At 46.2% G+C, this 22,480-nt stretch overlaps 1 protein-coding gene across 1 annotated transcript in view; it reads right to left on the bottom strand.

Annotated features, from left to right (window-relative positions):
- The window catches only part of LOC122920777 (C-factor-like), a 40,508-nt gene that overhangs the window by 11,182 nt on the left and 6,846 nt on the right, over positions 1-22,480 (bottom strand). The window contains exon 3 of the mRNA XM_044270503.1: positions 1,278-1,465. Within this exon, the coding sequence (XP_044126438.1) occupies positions 1,278-1,465 (188 nt within the window). The remainder of the gene's footprint in view (positions 1-1,277; positions 1,466-22,480) is intronic.

Genomic DNA, 22,480 nt, shown 5'->3' with positions numbered 1-22,480 from the left:
GCATACCTCCCAACTTTTGAAAATCAAAGAGGGACAATATATGCTGGCACGCATGGCGACAATTTTTTTCATAGTGGGCCACGCCCCTAACTCCGCCCAAAGCATAATTACGGACTCCATCAGAACTGCAGCAGCTGGGGATTGGTTAGGGGAGTGTAAGTTCCTTTATTTTTTTACAGCATGTGGAGCCCCGGGACAATATTTTTCTTGCACCTCAATATCCATTTAAATATTAGCACATAAATCATCAGATTATAGATATTTTATAGTCCAATTTGCACCAAATAATGAAGTTATGGTCTAATAAACAGATAGAAACCACAAAGATAATTTACTAAGGAGCAATTTAGTACATTTATTAAAGATTCATCCCCCAGTTCAAAAAGAGGGACATTTAAGGATCAAGGGACATTGGTCAAAAAGAGGGACACTTGGGAGGTATGGCCCCGTGTTATCTGCTTACAGCTTTATAATAGAAGTGTTAGGGTATGTTCACACAGCCGTAAGTGTTAGGGTATGTTCACACAGCCTTCATTTCATGTGGACGCTGAAATACATCTGAAATCAGTGTCAAATGCACATCCCCTTGCTTCCAGCGGTAACCTGCGGCGTTCTTGTGGCTACAGATTTTTGTCCGTGCTAAGCAGTGACGTGCCAGGGGACTTCTGTTCTCTCATTAGGTTGAATCTAGGGGTACAACATCCTATGGATATGCCTTCAGTTTTTTAAATTTGGAATGACATTTGGGTAAAAGGGGTTTCTGGGAGCAGAATATTGATGACCTATCTCCAGGATAGGTCATTCATATGTCATAAGTGGGAGTCCTGGCTCCCCAGCATAAAATGAAGAGACTGCGGTGCCCGGTGAGTGTTGTGACCTCGTCCTAGGCCAATGACGTCACATGGCCTATTTGCCGCTCAGCCCCATTCAAGGGAATGGGCTTGGGCTGCAATACCAAGCACGGCCACTATACAATGTATGGCGCTGTGCTTGGTATACAGTGAAGAGGCCCCAGAGCTCACCAGAGAACCAGGGCCTTTTTCAAACAGCTGGGAGCCAGATTCCCACTGATATTGGGGACCTATCCCAAGGATCGCTAATCAATATTCAACTCCTAGAAAACCCCTTTAATGGTTACAAGCTGCAATACTGGACACAACTCATGGAGCCGTTTCTGAGGGAGCAGATATTTTTGACTAAATTTCATACAACCCAATACAAACAATACTGTACATCATTTATCTGTCTGTACTGTACAGGGTAGATGTAGACGGTACCTGTGTAACCAGCATAGGGCCCACCACATTTATGTTGTAGACGCGCAACATGTCCTCAGCGTTTTGTGACTCCAGGTTGTTGTGTGTTAGGACCCCAGCATTGTTGATGAGAAGATCGAGTTGCTGTCCATTCAAATGTTTCTCTACTTCTTTCACCGAGGTGCTGACACTTGCAGGGTCCGTGGTGTCTACAGGAGGAAGGAAAGCAGTGAAAAATATTGTGTTGCAATCAATGTATGGCACATGTTCCTGCAAAGTATTTGTCTGTGCCCAAAAACAGATCATTATAGTATATTCCTATATTTATTCTATACATCAACCATGAGAACCAGAAAGCCATTCCAAAGGTGGACATACACCTTCAGTAGACGTCAGCCAAACAAGCTCATTCTTCTGAAAGCTTCCACCCCCCCCCCCCCCCCAGACATGTACACACTAGGTTGAGCATGTATGTGTCTTCAGTAGAGATGAGCGAATCGACTTTGGACGAAACATGCGAAGTCGATTCGCATAAATCTTCGTTCCAATACTATATGAAGCAGAGGCTCCGTACAGTATTAGAATGTACTAGCTCAGATGAGCTGAAGATATTGCTTCGTAAAGTCTAGAGACTTTGGGTAATAACTTTATAAATTAATTTGTACTGTAAAAAAAAACATTTCCCGAACTCGGCTTCGGTTCCAATTGGTACCAGAGTTCAGGAATTGTTTTTTTTGCAGTTTTTTTGGCAGCTCATCTCATGGCAAAACCAAAGGAACGGGCATTGAAATTCCTTCTTTCTGAAGACTGGGAGCTGAGATTGTCAACTGGTCCTAGATTTCAACTGACAACTCAGGATAGGTCATCAATGTCAGATTAGTGGGGGTCTCACTCCCGACACCCCTACTGATTAGCTGTTTAAAGAGAAACATTGCAAACGCAGCGATGAGCAGGTGTAATTACGTCTCAGCTGTCCTATTCTCTTCCAAGAGACAGCTCTGTAGTATTCGCATGAACAGGAAGGAGCTGTCCCATTGAAGTGAATGGGGACGCCATAGTTGTAATTACACCTGCCCACCGATGTGGTTGCAACGGCGAGCGGGTAAACAGTGAAGAGAAGGCAGCGCTCGTACCAGCCATGCTTTCTCTTCAAACAGCTGATTAGCAGGGGTGCCGGGAGTGAAACCCTTGTCAATCTGATATTGACGACCTATTCTTAGGATAGGTCATCAATATAAAAAAAAAAAGTGGACAACCCCTTTAAGTTGTGTGGCATAACGTGTAATCTTGGCTACTAACTAGCACTGAAGACTGGCTCCTTGAATGTTTAATCCATAGTCCATCTGAGACCAGAAACAAAATGGGTTGCTCAAATTTAAAGGGGTTGTCCAGGATAAGAAAAACATGGCTGCTTTCTTACTGGAAGGGTCCCACACCTGTCCATTGGTTGTGTGTAATATTACCCATTTTACAGCTGAGGGCCATAGAAGTGAATGGAGAAGAGTTTCAACACCACACACACAACTTGTGGACACATGTAGTGCTGTTTTTTTGGGGGGAAAACAGCTATATTTTTGTTATCCTAGACACCCCTTTTGATGTACACTGTAGAGTATATTGGTTAATTTTCCACATCTGTCGAACTTTTATAGCATATCCTGTGCTCCCCGCTGCTCTGGTCCTCCGTGTTGCTTCTGATGTCTCCATATTCTGATCCCCGCATTGTTTATCTCCGGTGCAGTATAGGCATGGTCCCATCCTCCGCTGCAGCCAGTAACTGGCTTCAGCAGTAACATGGTCACAGCGATCACATCACTGCTGAAGCCAGTCATTGGCTGCAGATGAGCAGGTAGCCATGCCCATGCTATGCCAGATGTAAACACTTCAGGGTCCAGAATATGGAGACACCAGAGACAGCATGGAGAACCAGAGCAGCGGGGAGCAGGTAAGTATGAATCCTTAGCTTAGTGGGGCAGGCTGCTGGCACTTGGTAAAATGTCATAATTACTGGAGAAGTTCACCACATTAAGGCAACAGCAGTTCCGACCAACATTCGAATGTGTATAGGGAGCTCCCATATAAACAAGGATTGGCAAAATCAATATTTCCACCAGATGCTTTTGTTCTCCCGGGTGATAAGACACAGCTAGAAGTGTCTGGCAGCGACATTCTCTGCTCTTCCCATAGAACATGCATATACGTTTGGCCAAGCTGAATGTCCATGTGGATGGTGGAGATGGGAGCGATAGATGAAGATTGTTCAGCTGACAGCTATCTATTAAATGTGTATCCCCACTTTTAGGCAAACTGCGGATCCGTAAAAAAACAATACCTTCCATGTCCAATCCACATTTTTCTCAGTGCCATTTATATAAAAATGGCTATTCTTGTCCGCAAAACCAGACAAGAAAAGGACATATTTTGCGGGATGAATATACAGAGGTGCAGGGGCGTAGCTAAAGGCTCATGGGCCCTGGTACAAGAGTTCATCTTGGGCCCCTCTTTCCTCATCACTTTGTGGTCAGGGGCAGGGAAGCACATAGCCTTCGTGCTGCCCAAGGTAAAAATTGAAATGGCACCCTTCCCTTCATGCTAAATTCCTGACCGAAGCCCTTCCCTCCAGCCAGAGCTATAACTTGACCAGCATGCACTTTTTATAATACTGGTGTCTTCATATGTGGCACAAGGGTCTTTGGGCCCCCCCCCCCAGGCTCCTAGGCCCAGTAGTGACTGCTACCTCCGCACCCCCTGTAGCTACTACCCTGTAGATGCGGAAAGCACACAGATGACAGAGGACATCTGCAAAAAAATATCCAGATCAGACAAACCAAAAATATGGTCGTGTGCATTAAGCCTTATTCATGCAGTCCTACTCCGTGATTAAGTCTATGGTCTGAGTGTGCATACAGCCATAGCGGTCAATAACTGAATAGTTAGTAAAAAAAAAAAAAATTTGTTGCATTTATAACATGCATTTGTTTGATGTTTTCCATTTCCTATAGAAATACCTATAAAAAAAATGGTCCAAAAATGCCGTGGGGTCACATTGGGAGTAGAGTTGATCGAACACCTGGATGTTCGGGTTCGAGAAGTTCGGCCGAACTTCACGGAAATGTTCGGGTTCGGGATCCGAACCCGATCCGAACTTCGTCCCGAACCCGGACCCGAACCCCATTGAAGTCAATGGGGACCCGAACTTTTCGGCACTAAAACGGCTGTAAAACAGCTCAGGAAAGGGCTAGAGGGCTGCAAAAGGCAGCAACATGTAGGTAAATCCCCTGCAAACAAATGTGGATAGGGAAATGAATTAAACTAAAAATTAAATAAATAAAAATTTACCAAAATCAATTGGAGAGAGGTCCCATAGCAGAGAATCTGGCTTCCCGTCACCCACCACTGGAACAGTCCATTCTCAGATATTTAGGCCCCGGCACCCAGGCAGAGGAGAGAGGTTCCGTAACAGACAATCTGGCTTCATGTCAGCAGAGAATGAGGCTTCACGTCAGCCACCACTGCAACAGTCCATTGGCATATATTTAGGCCCAGCACCCAGGCAGAGGAGAGAGGTCCCGTAACAGAGGATCTGGCTTCATGTCAGCAGAGAATTAGTCTGCATGTCATAGCAGAGAATGAGGCTTCACGTCAGCCACCACTGCAACAGTCCATTGGCATATATTTAGGCCCAGCACCCAGGCAGAGGAGAGAGGTCCCGTAACAGAGGATCTGGCTTCATGTCAGCAGAGAATCAGTCTTCATGTCATAGCAGAGAATCAGGCTTCACGTCACCCACCACTGCAACAGTCCATTGTCATAAATTTGGGCCCAGCACCCAGGCAGAGGAGAGAGGTCCCGTAACAGAGGATCTGGCTTCATGTCAGCAGAGAATCAGTCTGCATGTCATAGCAGAGAATCAGGCTTCACGTCACCCAACATTGGAACAGTCCATTGGCATATATTTAGGCCCCGGCACCCAGACAGAGGAGAGGTTCATTCAACTTTGGGTAGCCTCGCAATATAATGGTAAAATGAAAATAAAAATAGGATTGAATGAGGAAGTGCCCTGGAGTCCAATAATATATGGTTAAGGGGAGGTAGTTAATGTCTAATCTGGACAAGGGACGGACAGGCCCTGTGGGATCCATGCCTGGTTCATTTTTATGAACGTCAGCTTGTCCACATTGGCTGTAGACAGGCGGCTGCGTTTGTCTGTAATGACGCCCCCTGCCGTGCTGAATACACGTTCAGACAAAACGCTGGCCGCCGGGCAGGCCAGCACCTCCAAGGCATAAAAGGCTAGCTCTGGCCACGTGGACAATTTAGAGACCCAGAAGTTGAATGGGGCCGAACCATCAGTCAGTACGTGGAGGGGTGTGCACACGTACTGTTCCACCATGTTAGTGAAATGTTGCCTCCTGCTAACACGTTGCGTATCAGGTGGTGGTGCAGTTAGCTGTGGCGTGTTGACAAAAGTTTTCCAGATCTCTGCCATGCTAACCCTGCCCTCAGAGGAGCTGGCCGTGACACAGCTGCCTTGGCGACCTCTTGCTCCTCCTCTGCCTTGGCCTTGGGCTTCCACTTGTTCCCCTGTGACATTTGGGAATGCTCTCAGTAGCGCGTCTACCAACGTGCGCTTGTACTCGCGCATCTTCCTATCACGCTCCAGTGCAGGAAGTAAGGTGGGCACATTGTCTTTGTAGCGTGGATGCAGCAGGGTGGCAACCCAGTAGTCCGCACAGGTTAAAATGTGGGCAACTCTGCTGTCGTTGCGCAGGCACTGCAGCATGTAGTCGCTCATGTGTGCCAGGCTGCCCAGGGGTAAGGACAAGCTGTCCTCTGTGGGAGGCGTATCGTCATCGTCCTGCCTTTCCCCCCAGCCACGCACCAGTGATGGACCCGAGCTGCGTTGGGTGCCACCCCGCTGTGACCATGCTTCATCCTCATCCTCCTCCACCTCCTCCTCCTCATCCTCGTCCTCCAGTAGTGGGCCCTGGCTGGCCACATTTGTACCTGGCCTCTGCTGTTGCCAAAAACCTCCCTCTGAGTCACTTCAAAGAGACTGGCCTGAAAGTGCTAAAAATGACCCCTCTTCCTCCTCCTGGGCCACCTCCTCTTCCATCATCGCCCTAAGTGTTTTCTCAAGGAGACATAGAAGTGGTATTGTAACGCTGATAACGGCGTCATCGCCACTGGCCATGTTGGTGGAGTACTCGAAACAGCGCAACAGGGCACACAGGTCTCGCATGGAGGCCCAGTCATTGGTGGTGAAGTGGTGCTGTTCTGTAGTGCGACTGACCCGTGCGTGCTGCAGCTGAAACTCCACTATGACCTGCTGCTGCTCGCACAGTCTGTCCAGCATGTGCAAGGTGGAGTTCCACCTGGTGGGCACGTCGCATATGAGGCGGTGAGCGGGAAGGCCGAAGTTACGCTGTAGCGCAGACAGGCGAGCAGCGGCAGGATGTGAACGCCGGAAGCGCGAACAGACGGCCCGCACTTTATGCAGCAGCTCTGACATGTCGGGGTAGTTGTGAATGAACTTCTGCACCACCAAATTCAGCACATGCGCCAAGCAAGGGATGTGCGTCAAATTGGCTAGTCCCAGAGCTGCAACGAGATTTCGCCCATTATCACACACCACCAGGCCGGGCTTGAGGCTCACCGGCAGCAACCACTCGTCGGTCTGTTGTTCTATACCCCGCCACAACTCCTGTGCGGTGTGGGGCCTGTCCCCCAAACATATGAGTTTCAGAATGGCCTGCTGACGTTTACCCCGGGCTGTGCTGAAGTTGGTGGTGAAGGTGTGTGGCTGACTGGATGAGCAGGTGGAAGAAGAGGAGGAGGAAGCCGAGAAGGAGGAGGTGGCAACAGGAGGCAAAGAATGTTGCCCTGCGATCCTTGGCGGCGGAAGGACGTGCGCCAAACAGCTCTCCGCCTGGGGCCCAGCTGCCACTACATTTACCCAGTGTGCAGTTAGGGAGATATAGCGTCCCTGGCCGTGCTTACTGGTCCACGTATCTGTGGTTAGGTGGACCTTGCTACAGATGGCGTTGCGCAGTGCACACTTGATTTTATCGGATACTTGGTTGTGCAGGGAAGGCACGGCTCTCTTGGAGAAGTAGTGGCGGCTGGGAACAACATACGGTGGGACAGCAAGCGACATGAGCTGTTTGAAGCTGTCTGTGTCCACCAGCCTAAATGACAGCATTTCATAGGCCAGTAGTTTAGAAATGCTGGCATTCAGGGCCAGGGATCGAGGGTGGCTAGGTGGGAATTTACGCTTTCTCTCAAATGTTTGTGAGATGGAGAGCTGAACGCTGCCGTGTGACATGGTTGAGACGCTTGGTGACGGAGGTGGTGGTGGTGTTGGTGGTACATCCCCTGTTTGCTGGGCGGCAGGTGCCAACGTTCCTCCAGAGGCGGAGAAAGAAGCCGAGGTGGCAGCAGCAGAAGAGGCCGAGGTGGCAGCAGCAGAAGAGGTAGCAGGGGGAGCCTGAGTGACTTCCTTGGTTTTAAGGTGTTTACTCCACTGCAGTTCATGCTTTGCATGCAGGTGCCTGGACATGCAGGTTGTGCTCAGGTTCAGAACGTTAATGCCTCGCTTCAGGCTCTGATGGCACAGCGTGCAAACCACTCGGGTCTTGTCATCAGCACATTGTTTGAAGAAGTGCCATGCCAGGGAACTCCTTGAAGCTGCCTTTGGGGTGCTCGGTCCCAGATGGCGGCGGTCAGTAGCAGGCGGAGTCTCTTGGCGGCGGGTGTTCTGCTTTTGCCCACTGCTCCCTCTTTTGCTACGCTGTTGGCTCGGTCTCACCACTGCCTCTTCCTCCGAACTGTGAAAGTCAGTGGCACGACCTTCATTCCATGTGGGGTCTAGGACCTCATCGTCCCCTGCATCGTCTTCCACCCAGTCTTGATCCCTGACCTCCTGTTCAGTCTGCACACTGCAGAAAGACGCAGCAGTTGGCACCTGTGTTTCGTCATCATCAGAGACATGCTGAGGTGGTATTCCCATGTCCTCATCATCAGGAAACATAAGTGGTTGTGCGTCAGTGCAGTCTATATCTTTCACCGCTGGGGAAGGGCTAGGTGGATGCCCTTGGGAAACCCTGCCAGCGGAGTCTTCAAACAGCATAAGAGACTGCTGCATAACTTGAGGCTGAGACAGTTTCCCTGGTATGCATGGGGGTGATGTGACAGACTGATGGGGTTGGTTTTCAGGCGCCATCTGTGCGCTTTCTGCAGAAGACTGGGTGGGAGATAATGTGAACGTGCTGGATCCACTGTCGGCCACCCAATTGACTAATGCCTGTACCTGCTCAGGCCTTACCATCCTTAGAACGGCATTGGGCCCCACCATATATCGCTGTAAATTCTGGCGGCTACTGGGACCTGAGGTAGTTGGTACACTAGGACGTGTGGATGTGGCAGAACGGCCACGTCCTCTCCCAGCACCAGAGGGTCCACTAACACCACCACGACCATGTCCACGTCCGCGTCCCTTACTAGATGTTTTCCTCATTGTTATGGTACACCACAACAACAAAAATATTATTTGGCCCAATGTATTGTATTCAAATTCAGCGGGATATAAATTTGAGGCCTAGTATTTAGGCGCTGGGTGACCGGTATGGATTTAGTGACAGAATTAGACTGGGATATGGCCAAAAAATAACCACACTATTGCTGGTTAAATGCACTTGGTGTGACAGCTTGACCTACCACACTACTGAGGGTTAAATGCACTTGGTTACGGGCGCAGCTTGCCCCTGATGTAGTATATATATGGCCAAAAAATGAACAGACAATTGCTGGTTAAATGCACTTGGTGTGACAGCTTCACCCTGATGTAGGCTTTAGCCAAAAAACAACCACACCATTGAGGGTTAAATGCACTTGGTGACAGGCGCAGCTTGCCCCTGATGTAGTATATGGCCAAACAATGAACAGACTATTGCTGGTTAAATGCACTTGGTGACGGGCGCAGCTTGCCCCTGATTTAGTATATGGCCAAAAAATGAACAGACTATTGCTAGTTAAATGCACTTGGTGTGACAGCTTCACCCTGATGTAGGCTTTAGCCAAAAAAAAAAACACACCATTGAGGGTTAAATGCACTTGGTGTGACAGCTTGACCAACCACACTACTGAGGGTTAAATGCACTTGGTGACGGGCGCAGCTTGCCCCTGATGTAGTATATGGCCAAAAAATGAACAGACTATTGCTGGTTAAATGCACTTGGTGTGACAGCTTGACCAACCACACTACTGAGGGTTAAATGCACTTGGTGACGGGCGCAGCTTGCCCCTGATGTAGTATATGGCCAAAAAATGAACAGACTATTGCTGGTTAAATGCACTTGGTGTGACAGCTTCACCCTGATGTAGGCTTTAGCCAAAAAACAACCACACCATTGAGGGTTAAATGCACTTGGTCGCAGCTTGGATGCACTTGGTCGCAGCACCGCACAAGACACAAAATGGCCGCCGATCACCCCAGAAAAAAGTGACTGACAAACGGTCTGGGCAGCCTAAAAACAGTGAGCAATTGAGTATCAGCAGCTCAATGATCCACAGCTGCAGATCGATCAATAATCAAGTCCTTTGGAGGAGTTAATCTGCCTAATCTCGCCCTACTGTCGAAGCCGCAACCTCTCCCTACGCTAATCAGAGCAGAGTGACGGGCGGCGCTATGTGACTCCAGCTTAAATAGAGGCTGGGTCACATGGTGCTCTGGCCAATCACAGCCATGCCAATAGTAGGCATGGCTGTGATGGCCTCTTGGGGCAAGTAGTATGACGCTTGTTGATTGGCTGCTTTGCAGCCTTTCAAAAAGCGCCAAGAAAGCGTCACAAAAGCGCCAAGAAAGCGACGAACACCAAACCCGAACCCGGACTTTTACGAAAATGTCCGGGTTCGGGTCCGTGTCACGGACACCCCAAAATTCGGTACGAACCCGAACTATACAGTTCGAGTTCGCTCATCCCTAATCGGGAGCTGTGTTTTTATAGTTGGTGCTAAAAACAAAGTGCAGAAAAATGGCACTAGAAAACTAAATGTGAAGCTTTAGGGCTGTTTTTCGTTTAGGCTACTTTCACACAGGGTTCAGCCAAAACGCTTCTATTACTGATAATACAACCTTCTGCATCCGTTATGAACTCTTGCATTGTGGGTCATGACGGATCCGTCTTGCTCCGCATCCCATGATTGAGAGAAAACCGCAGCTTGCTGCTGTTTGCTCTCCGGTATGAGAACGCAACCGAACGGAACGGAATGCATTTTGGAGCATCCGTTCTGTTACGTTTTGTCCCCATTGACAATGAATGGGGACAAAAATGGAAGAGTTTTGTTTTTTTCTCTTCAGTATTGAGACCCTATGACGGATCTCAATAGCGGAAAATAGAAACTCTATTGTGGGGCAGCCGCAGCGGATCACCGACCCATTCACTTTAATTGGTCCGCGATCCGGCCGTTCCGCAAAAAGATAGAACATGTCCTATCTTTTTGCGGAACAGAAGTACGGGACGAGACCCCACGGAAGCACTCCGTAGTGCTTCGGTAGGGTTCCGTTCCATTCCGCATCTCCAGATTTGCAGACCCCTTGAAGTGAATAGGTCCGTATCAGTGATGCCAAATGCACACAGAACAGTGCCCATGTATTACGGATCCGCAATTGTGGTCCGCAATACGGCAATGGGACACCTACGGTCATGTGCAGGAGGCCTAAATCTGGCATTCAAGTGTTTTTGTTTCCAATAACTATTTTGAGGTTTCAAAACCAAAGTTATTTAATCATTTCCCGCATTAAAAAAGTTTAACTGTCATATTTTTATGTCTTAATGTATAGAGATAGGAAACATTTTTCAAATATAGTTTTAGAGATTTTGTACATTTATACTAGAAAAACAGAAATGTCACATCCGTCGTCCTAGTGCAGTACAGTGCAGCACAGGCTGGGAGCTGCTGCGCTTCTGCCCTCACATAGTGGACAATAGATTAATATCTGTACCATAAATATATAGATTTATATTCTCACTGATCAGCGTTGCCAGCGCTGTCGGTATTACCGGTGTGCTGAGAAACTAACTAACTGGTGGGAGAGAAGTGTGAGCAGTAAGTGCTTGCTATTGGCAATGCACGGGGAAGCCGTTCTAGTGTATATATAGGGAGTTAGACTATACAGTAGTTATGTAGTATAGTTCTATACTATAACTGTCCCTATATACAGTAGTTATGTAGTATAGTTCTATACTATAACTGTCCCTATATACAGTAGTTATGTAGTATAGTTCTATACTATAACTGTCCCTATATACAGTAGTTATGTAGTATAGTTCTATACTATAACTGTCCCTATATACAGTAGTTATGTAGTATAGTTCTATACTATAACTGTCCCTATATACAGTAGTTATGTAGTATAGTTCTATACTATAACTGTCCCTATATACAGTAGTTATGTAGTATAGTTATATTCTATAACTGTCCCTATATACAGTAGTTATGTAGTATAGTTCTATACTATAACTGTCCCTATATACAGTAGTTATGTAGTATAGTTCTATACTATAACTGTCCCTATAGACAGTAGAACAGCTTCTCCCTGCTTCCCTGCATTGCCAATAGCGAGCACTTACCGCTCGCTCACCCACATCTCCCTGAGGCTGGTTAATTACTCAGTGTTAGGCCTCATGCACACAACCGTTGTTTTGGTCCGCATCCGAGCCGCAATATTTGTGGCTTGGTTGCAGACCCATTCACTTCAATGGGGCCGCAAAAGATACGGACAGCACTCCATATGCTGTCCGCATCAGTTGCTCCGTTCCTTGGTCCGCAAAAAAATAAAATAAATACAACCTGTCCTATTCTTGTCAGTTTTGCGGACAAGAATAAGCAGTTATATTAATGGCTGTCCACACCGTTCCACAAATTGCAGAACACACAGACGCCATTCGTGTTTTGCAGATCCACAATTTGCGGACCGCAGAACACAGAACGGTTGTGTGCATGAGGCCTTAGAGATGAGTTTTGGGTCCGGTTGGCTGAATAAAAAAAAAAAAATGTTTGGTTCAGACCCAAACTGGTTCGGGTCGACCCGAAGTTGCTCCAATTGCCCTGAAATTTGGTATATAAGCCCCTGTGGCCTCCAAGGACTCATTATTTTTTAGGGAAACTTATCTCTCTGTTTATTTTGTATAATTTTTTTCCCCTTCCCAAGCTCTGGAACACAATGACAGCAATAGCGAAAGATGCAGTGGCGGATCCGGGGGGGGGGGGGGGGGGGGGGAAACGGGGCAATTGCGCCCCCCCCCCCCCCCCCGAGCTGCTCAGAGGTGGGGGCGGCGGCGGGGCACAGGGAGATGAGCTCTTCCATTGTGGAAGCGCTCATCTCCATAGTCATCTGTATCGCCGTCCTCAGGACAGCGATACAGAAGGCTGTGCGGAGGAGCAGGGGAGAGGTGTGTCCCTTCCCTGTAGGCTGCCTATCAGAGGCCAGCGCAGGCGGCGCGATGACGTCATCGCACTGCCTGAGCCGTACAGCGCGGGACACAGGCCGGAAGAGGCCTGCATCGCATTGCTGACATGGAGGCAAGTATAAGTTACACATACATATACACACACACACAATACTTTTACTGGCACATGATTGGGGGGGCTGTTATTACTGGCACATGATTGGGGGGGGGGGGGAGTGCTTTTATTACTGGAACATGATTGGGGGCACTATAGGGGCATCTACTGAGGCCACAAAGAAGGGGTATTTTATATGGGGGGCTCTGTACAGTAGAATTTTATACTAGGACACATTATGGTGGGTACTATGGGGAAGCGGGAGAGGAGTACTATGGGGTCATCTACGGGGGGCACTAAGGTATTTTATACTTGCAAATTATGGGGGACACTGAGGGCATCTACTGGGGCATTTTATACTGGTACATTATGGGGGGCACTAGGAGGAAGGGGGGAGAGGAGAACAAAAGTTTTAGATTTTAGAAAAACTGACTTTTCAAAAATGAAATTAGTCCTAAATGAGTCCTTATCAGACCGTAACGGATTACATGGAGTCCAGGAGAAATGGGACTACTTAAAAGGTGCATTATTGAAGGCAACAGAAAATTGCATTAGACTTGTCAGTAAAAGCAAAAAAAGGAAGAGACCACTGTGGTACTCAGCAGAAGTGACCCAAATCATTAAAAATAAAAAGCTAGCATTTTGTAATTATAAAAAAAACCAGAGCAATGAAGATAAGGAAATCTACAAGATTAGGCAGAAAGAGACCAAGCAAGTTATAAGAACTTCTAAAGCTCAGGCAGAAGAAAAACTAGCTCAGTCTATGAAAAAAGGGGATAAGACATTCTTCAGATATATAAATGAAAAAAGGAAATTAAAACAAGGAATAACTAAATTAAAAACAAAGGACGGAAGGTATGTAGAAGAGAATAAAGGGCTAGCCGACTGCCTTAATGAATACTTCAGTTCAGTTTTTACAAAAGAAGGAGAAGGACCTCCACTAGAAAGGATGACTAATAAATCGTTTGATGCATGTGTCTTTACAGAGGAAGATGTTCTAAGTTTGCTGTCTAAAGTGAAGACAAATAAGTCACAGGGGCCTGATGAGATACACCCAAAATTATTAAAAGAGCTTAGTGGTGAGCTGGCAAAACCGTTAACAGATTTATTTAGCCAATCATTAGTAACAGGAGTCGTCCCGGAAGATTGGAAATTGGCAAATGTCGTGCCCATTCACAAGAAAGGTAGTAGGGAGGAATCGAGCGACTATAGACCAGTGAGTCTGACATCAATAGTAGGCAAATTAATGGAAACCCTATTAAAGGATAGGATTGTGGAACATCTAAAATCCCATGGATTGCAAGATGAAAAACAACATGGGTTTACTTCAGGGAGATCATGTCAAACAAATCTTATAGATTTTTTTGACTGGGTGACTAAAATAATAGACGGTGGAGGTGCAGTAGACATCGCATATCTAGATTTTAGTAAGGCTTTTGACACTGTCCCACATAGAAGACTTATCAATAAACTGCAGTCATTGAGCATGGACTCCCATATTGTTGAGTGGATTAGGCAGTGGCTGAGTGACAGACAACAGAGGGTTGTAGTCAATGGAGAACATTCAAAACAAGGTCATGTTACCAGTGGGATTCCACAGGGATCTGTACTGGGACCAATTTTGTTTAATATCTTCATAAGTGATATTGCAAAAGGCCTCGATGGTAAGGTTTGTCTTTTTGCTGATGACACAAAGATATGTAACAGGGTTGATGTTCCTGGAGGGAAACGCCAAATGGAAAAGGATTTAGGAAAACTAGAAGAATGGTCAGAACTCTGGCAACTGAAATTTAATGTGGATAAGTGCAAGATAATGCACCTGGGGCGTAAAAACCCAAGGGCAGAATATAGAATATTTGACACAGTCCTGACCTCAGTATCTGAGGAAAGGGATTTAGGAGTAATTATTTCAGAAGACTTAAAGGTGGGAAGACAATGTAATAGAGCAGCACGAAATGCCAGCAGAATGCTGGGGTGTATAGGGAGAGGTATAAGCAGTAGAAAGAGTGAAGTGCTTATGCCGCTGTACAGATCACTGGTGAGACCTCACCTGGAGTATTGTGCGCAGTACTGGAGGCCATATCTCCAGAAGGATATACAGGTCCTTCTCGAAAAATTAGCATATTGTGATAAAGTTAATTATTTTCTGTAATGTACTGATAAACATTAGACTTTCATATATTTTAGATTCATTACACACCAACTGAAGTAGTTCAAGCCTTTTATTGTTTTAATATTGATGATTTTGGCATACAGCTCATGAAAACCCAAATTTCCTATCTAAAAAAATTAGCATATTTCATCCGACCAATAAAAGAAAAGGGTTTTTAATACAAAAAAAGTCAACCTTCAAATAATTATGTTCAGTTATGCACTCAATACTTGGTCGCGAATCCTTTTGCAGAAATGACTGCTTCAATGCGGCGTGGCATGGAGGCAATCAGCCTGTGGCACTGCTGAGGTGTTATGGAGGCCCAGGATGCTTCGATAGCGGCCTTAAGCTCATCCAGAGTGTTGGGTCTTGCGTCTCTCAACTTTCTCTTCCCAATATCCCACAGATTCTCTATGGGGTTCAGGTCAAGAGAGTTGGCAGGCCAATTGAGCACAGTAATACCATGGTCAGTAAACCATTTACCAGTGGTGTTGGCGCTGTGAGCAGGTGCCAGGTCGTGCTGAAAAATGAAATCTTCATCTCCATAAAGCTTTGCAGCAGATGGAATCATGAAGTGCTCCAAAATCTCCTGATAGCTAGCTGCATTGACCCTGCCCTTGATAAAACACAGTGGACCAACACCAGCAGCTGACATGGCACCCCAGACCTTCACTGACTGTGGGTACTTGACACTGGACTTCAGGCATTTTGGCATTTCCCTCTCCCCAGTCTTCCTCCAGACTCTGGCACCTTGATTTCCGAATGACATGCAAAATTTGCTTTCATCCGAAAAAAGTACTTTGGACCACTGAGCAACAGTCCAGTGCTGCTTCTCTGTAGCCCAGGTCAGGCGCTTCTGACGCTGTTTCTGGGGAATGCGGCACCTGTAGCCCATTTCCTGCACACGTCTGTACACGGTGGCTCTGGATGTTTCTACTCCAGACTCAGTCCACTGCTTCCGCAGGTCCCCCAAGGTCTGGAATCGGTCCTTCTCCACAATCTTCCTCAGGGTCCGGTCACCTCTTCTCGTTGTGCAGCGTTTTCTGCCACACTTTTTCCTTCCCACAGACTTCCCACTGAGGTGCCTTGATACAGCACTCTGGGAACAGCCTATTCGTTCAGAAATTTCTTTCTGTGTCTTACCCTCTTGCTTGAGGGTGTCAATGATGGCCTTCTGGACAGCAGTCAGGTCGGCAGTCTTACCCATGATTGCGGTTTTGAGTAATGAACCAGGCTGGGAGTTTTTAAAAGCCTCAGGAATCTTTTGCAGGTGTTTAGAGTTAATTAGTTGATTCAGATGATTAGGTTAATAGCTCGTTTAGAGAACCTTTTCATGATATGCTAATTTTTTGAGATAGGAATTTTGGGTTTTCATGAGCTGTATGCCAAAATCATCAATATTAAAACAATAAAAGGCTTGAACTACTTCAGTTGGTGTGTAATGAATCTAAAATATATGAAAGTCTAATGTTTATCAGTACATTACAGAAAATAATGAACTTTATCACAATATGCTAATTTTTTGAGAAGGACCTGTAGATACTCTAGAGAGAGTTCAGAGAAGAGCTACTAAACTGGTCCATGGATTGCAGGATAAAACTTACCAGGAAAGGTTAAAAGACCTTAATATGTATAGCTTGGAAGAAAGAAGAGACAGAGTGGATATGATAGAAACTTTTAAATACATAAAGGGAATCAACTCGGTAAAGGAGGAGAGCATATTTAAAAGAAGAAAAGCTACCACAAGAGGACACAGTTTTAAATTAGAGGGGCAAAGGTTTAAAAGTAATATAAGGAAGTATTACTTTACTGAGAGAGTAGTGGATGCATGGAATAGCCTTCCTGCAGAAGTGGTAGCTGCAAATACAGTGAAGGAGTTTAAGCATGCATGGGATAGGCATAAGGCCATCCTTCGTATAAGATAGGGACAGGGGCTATTCATAGGATTCAGATATATTGGGCAGACTAGATGGGCCAAATGGTTCTAATCTGCCGACACATTATATGTTTCTATGTTTCTATTATATTGGGGTATTTTATACTGGCACATTATGGGGGCACTATGGGGACATTAGCTCAACTGGGGGCATTACAAGGGGGTATTTTTTGCACTGTCACATTATAAGGAGAATTATTTCTACTGGGGGGGGGGGGGCTTTATTACTCCCCCATGGTATGACCCCCTAGTAGCAGCACCAGCCTCTCCCTGCTCTGCTATCCCTCTGCCCATTCTCCAAATCCTTATTATCAAATCTTTCTCATTAGGATAAAACACAACATCAGCTCCACCGAGCCCCCGGCCAAAGTGTTGAAGTGGTGTCCGAGATCCCCAAGGGCCAAGCCAAGTAATTGTAAGTTTTTATGTGGAATATATTATACACATATAGCCTACACTGTGCCACACAATATACCGCTACACTGTGTAGTCTATTCTATAAAAACCATTGCTTTGTGGCAGCGGACAGAAAATAATCTGGAAGTGCCCCTCCCGAGACCAGGCTCTGGATCCGCCACTGGAATGATGTCTGAGTGACACGGACATACAGTGGACATAAAAAGTCTACACACCCCTGTTAAAATGTCAGGTTTCTGTGCTGTAAGAAAAATGAGACAAAGATAAATAATTTCAGAACTTTTTCCACCTTTAATGTGACCTATAAACTGTACAACTCAATTGAAAAATAAACTGAAATCTTTTAGGTGGGCAAGGGAAGAAAAGAAACCCCTAAAATAATGTGGTTGCATAAGTGTGCACACCCTCTTATAACTGGGGATGTAGCAGTGTTTAGAATTAAGCAATCATAGAAACATAGAATGTGTCGGCAGATAAGAACCATTTGGCCCATCTAGTCTGCCCAATATACTGAATACTATGAATAGTCCCTGGCCCTTCACTGTATTTGCAGCTACCACTTCTGCAGGAAGGCTATTCCATGCATCCACTACTCTCTCAGTAAAGTAATACTTCCTGATATTACTTTTAAACCTTTGCCCCTCTAATGTAAAACTATGTCCTCTTGTAGCAGTTTTTCTTCTTTTAAATATTCTCTCCTCTTTTACCTTGTTGATTCCCTTTATGTATTTAAAAGTCTCTATCAGATCCCCTCTGTCTCGTCTTTCTTCCAAGCTATACATATTAAGGTCCTTTAACCTTTCCTGGTAAGTTTTATCCTGCAATCCATGTACCAGTTTAGTAGCTCTTCTCTGAACTCTCTCCAAAGTATCAATATCCTTCTGGAGATATGGTCTCCAGTACTGAGCACAATACTCCAAATGAGGTCTCACTAGTGCTCTGTAGAGCGGCATGAGCACCTCCCTCTTTCTACTAGTAATGCCTCTCCCTATACACCCAAGCATTCTGCTAGCATTTCCTGCTGCTCTATGACATTGTCTGCCTACCTTTAAGTCTTCTGAAATAAGGATCCCTAAATCCCTTTCCTCAAATACTGAGGTTAGGACTGTATCACTGATTTTATATTCTGCTCCCTCCCCCCACACACAAATTTTTAAATTTCAACCATGTGGAAAGTGAGAAAAATGGCAGTATTGATGCAGTAATCCACTAAAATTCTGCGGCACCGGTGCACCGTAAAAAAATTTTTTATTGAGGGGGCCAATTTTTTTTTTTAACATTTCAACTACGTTAACCCCCCGCCCCAAAGAATTTAAACATTTCAACTGTGTGGAAAGTGAATACACGGAACTGACCCTCAGGCATTAGTGGCATGATGCACTGCAGGCTCCAGATTTGCCTCGACTGTGATCACGTACATCTATGCTGCACTTTAAAGAAATTTCAATCCCCCTCCCTCACACACATACACAAAAATTTTAAAATTTTAACATTCAACCATGTGGAAAGTGAATACACTTAAACTGACGATTGAGAGGCATTAAAAGCATGACGGCAGGCCGCAGCCATATAGAACGTGATAATAGGCAGACAGACAGCAACAGTGGCAAGATGGGGCACTGCCAGCAAGGCTAGGAGGGCGAAGTCTATACATCAGCCTCAGCTGGAGGAGTGTGAATATCCTCCTGAATCCAGGCATTGTTCATTTTGACAAAAGTGTTGTTTTGCACACTGACGGAGGACAACTTGGTCCATTTGTGCGTCACCCTACCCAAAGCGGCGCTGAAAACCCTCTCCGAGATGACAATGGAGGTTGGGCAAGAAAGAGAGCATGCCGTTTCAGTTTAGGCCACCATTACAGTCTGCCTGCCCAGAAATCCATGGGGTCAGGGAACTGGGCATGTGCCAGAGACTGGCCATAGTTTAGGTAGGCCTGAAACTGGGCAGTGAGGCGGAGCAGTCGGCTTGCAGACTGGTCTCAGCCTGGCGCTGTACGTGGAAAAAACGTGGAGACTGAAACAGCTACTGCTGCTTGTGGAGGCAAGAGGGGATTGACCCACTTTTCAGACAGGCTGGTGGCAGTCTGCTCGCCTTCAGCTGCTGCAAGCTGCATACACAGGGTTTCCTGGTAGTAACGCAATTTGTCCTCCCTTTCCACTGCTTGTACAGACACGTGGAAAGTCGCAAATTAAGTGGTGTAGCTGCAGACCATTCTGATGCTGCAAGTCCAGGAGAGTGTTCCTCACCACGTGAGAATGTCTGAAAAGAGGGACAGTCTCCTGGACATTGCCAGCACCTTGCGCAAGCCACTGCAGTTTTTCTTTAAGGTCTTGAAGGGAGCAGGTGTTATTTATCCGAGGTTCAGGGCCGGCCAGGATGTTGTGCACATTGTCGCTGACCACCTTGCCCAGTTGGAGTCAGCGAGTTGACAGCCACTGAGATGTTTGCTGCTTGATGTACTTGAGCAACTACTCGCCGGTGTGGCTACTCTCTCCCAGGCTGATCATCTCCAATGAAAGAAAGCCGAGGGCAAGGCACACAGGTACAGAGGGTACACGATGCCACACAGACAACGGATCTTTCCCAGCAGTTGATTTTACTGAAAAATGTAGTGAACAGGAAGCTGAGAATATATAAAACAGATTGGAACACAGAGAATAAACCAAAAGTAAATGTAACACTGTCTAACAGTAAACTAGTAACTGTGCTGTTTTCCCCAAAGTCCATTAAGCAGCCTAGCTGCACTTGTATGTTCCTGGACGAGTTCCTCTGGGTGCACCCTGAGTATTGTGCAATACTATTTGTAATCCATAGGGAATGTCTGTCTCTTGTAACTTTAATCCTTACTCCAGCTCCCAGCATATAACACCCTATGAGCAGCCAGAGGGATAGGAAGGTGTCAGCGTATGAGTCCCTTAGGGCTATGCATTGGCTTGCAGCCTGTACACCGAAATATAACTGTACTTGGAGCTTTATTGTATGTCCAAATGCCACTTCAACAGTGTGGAGCAATGTGACATGGCAAAGCCGCACTTACAGTTCCTTGAGCAGGTTCTTGGTGCTTTTTTCTTATTTCCTGGTACACTCCAGAACTGGATCCTACGACACTCCTGGGATCGTCGCTGCAAACCTCCCCTTCATGCTGTCGCCAGTCTCCACCGTGAGCAGGTCCATTCTCTTCCAAATTCATCACAGATCTTTCCTTCTGGTTTCCACCAGCACCAAGCACAGCTCGTTTGCGATTCGCCGAACATATGGCGATATTCGCGTCCGCCATATTGTTTTACATTGTTAAGAACTTTGATCCATGAAACATCCATCAGGTGGGACAGGACAGCCAATTGAAAAGTTTCAGCACATGGACATACCCCCTACCTTATAAATAAACCTGATCTGGCCGCCATTTTACATTCAGTCTTTTGTCAGTGTAGGGAAAGGTTGCCGTGTGGAGCAGGGACAGGCTGTTAGGGACAAAATCGCTATCAAATAGGCCCACAAAAGTCCTTTTAAGGACTGGTATAGGTGTGCAATACAGAGGGGTGTAATACACTTATAATATACTTTCTAACATAGAAAGTATATTATAGTGGATTTGTATTGTGCAGCAGTTGTGAGCGGTTCTGCAGCTACACAGAGTGACAAACGCAATTAGAAAAAATTATTATAACTGGTGTGATAGACGCGAGGTGTTATATACCAATAATATACTTTCTATATAGTGCATTTGGGTACTGCAGCATTTGTTTGCGGTTTTGCTGCGTTCCCTCTGCTACACACAGGGACAAAACGGTATTGGAAAAAATAATTATGGCTGGTGTGTACATGCGCGTACACGAAAATTATATTGCCGATATTTTGCATTGAAAAAAATAAATGAATGGAGATTAAAACTTTGAATAATACATCTGGTATGTCACTGTCCATGTTGTGGGACTATTTGTGCACTTCTAGTAATTATTTCTTGGCTGCAAATATGAGCTAAAAGGTTTTTCAGGTTCGCCTGCCATTAAAATGAATGGAACCCGCCGCAAACTTGCGGTTCGCGAACATTTGATCGCGTTCGCGAACCGTCCCAGCAGATGTTTGTCCATCACTACTTTCTGCTTCCACAGGGAGAGTGTGATGCAATAAGTCATTTACTAAGTGCAGTGTCAAACCTGCATATTCAGTTTGCTATCACACTTGTAAAAGTCCAAAACAGCCCATAAATTAGCTACCGTATTTTTCGCCGTATAAGACGCACTTTTTCTCCCCCCAAAATGGGTCTTATACGGCGAATGCTGTCAGTTTTACATCGCAAGAGGGGACTCGGGGAGGGACTGGGAGGAGGAGCTGGGGGCCGGCAATAGCGGCGGGGCGGTGCAGTCACTGTACTATAGCCCCGCCGCTCCGGTATACTAATATGTCTTATTCAATTAATAGTTATTAAATATGCCCCTTTATTCCTAATAGTACCTTAAATCCTAAGCGCTTCAGTACAATGCAGGCCGGGTGGGCGGCAGCGTAACTCCCTGATGTCACGTGCCTGCGCCGCCTACTTTATGAATGAAGCAGGCGGCGCAGGCAAGTGACGTCAGTGAGTGACGCGCCGGCCGCCCGGCCTGCCTGCCGGCATTGTACTGAAGCGGTTAGGATTTAAGGTACTATTAGGAATAAAGAGGCATATTTAATAACTATTAATTGAATAAGACATATTATATTAGTATACTGGAGCGGCGGGGGATCTGTGGATGGCACAGTTATGGGCTGGGAGGGTCTGTGGATGACACATGTATAACAGTGCCATCCACAGATCCCCCCTGTAACAGTGCAAGCCACAGACCCCTCCATAACAGTGTCAATTACAGATCCCCCCATAACAGTGTCCGTCATCCACAGATCCCCCCCATAACAGTGTCCGTCATCCACAGATCCCCCCCATAACAGTGTCCGTCATCCACAGATCCCCCCCATAACAGTGTCCGTCATCCACAGATCCCCCCCATAACAGTGTCCGTCATCCACAGATCCCCCCCATAACAGTGTCCGTCATCCACAGATCCCCCCCCATAACAGTGTCCGTCATCCACAGATCCCCCCATAACAGTGTCAGTCATCCACAGATCCCCCCCATAACAGTGTCAGTCATCCACAGATCCCCCCATAACAGTATCC

Source organism: Bufo gargarizans, chromosome 10 (assembly GCF_014858855.1).
Source record: "Bufo gargarizans isolate SCDJY-AF-19 chromosome 10, ASM1485885v1, whole genome shotgun sequence".
Lineage (NCBI taxonomy): Eukaryota > Metazoa > Chordata > Amphibia > Anura > Bufonidae > Bufo > Bufo gargarizans.
Note: the sequence above shows the minus strand (reverse complement) of the source record. Positions and strands in the feature narration are given on the sequence as shown.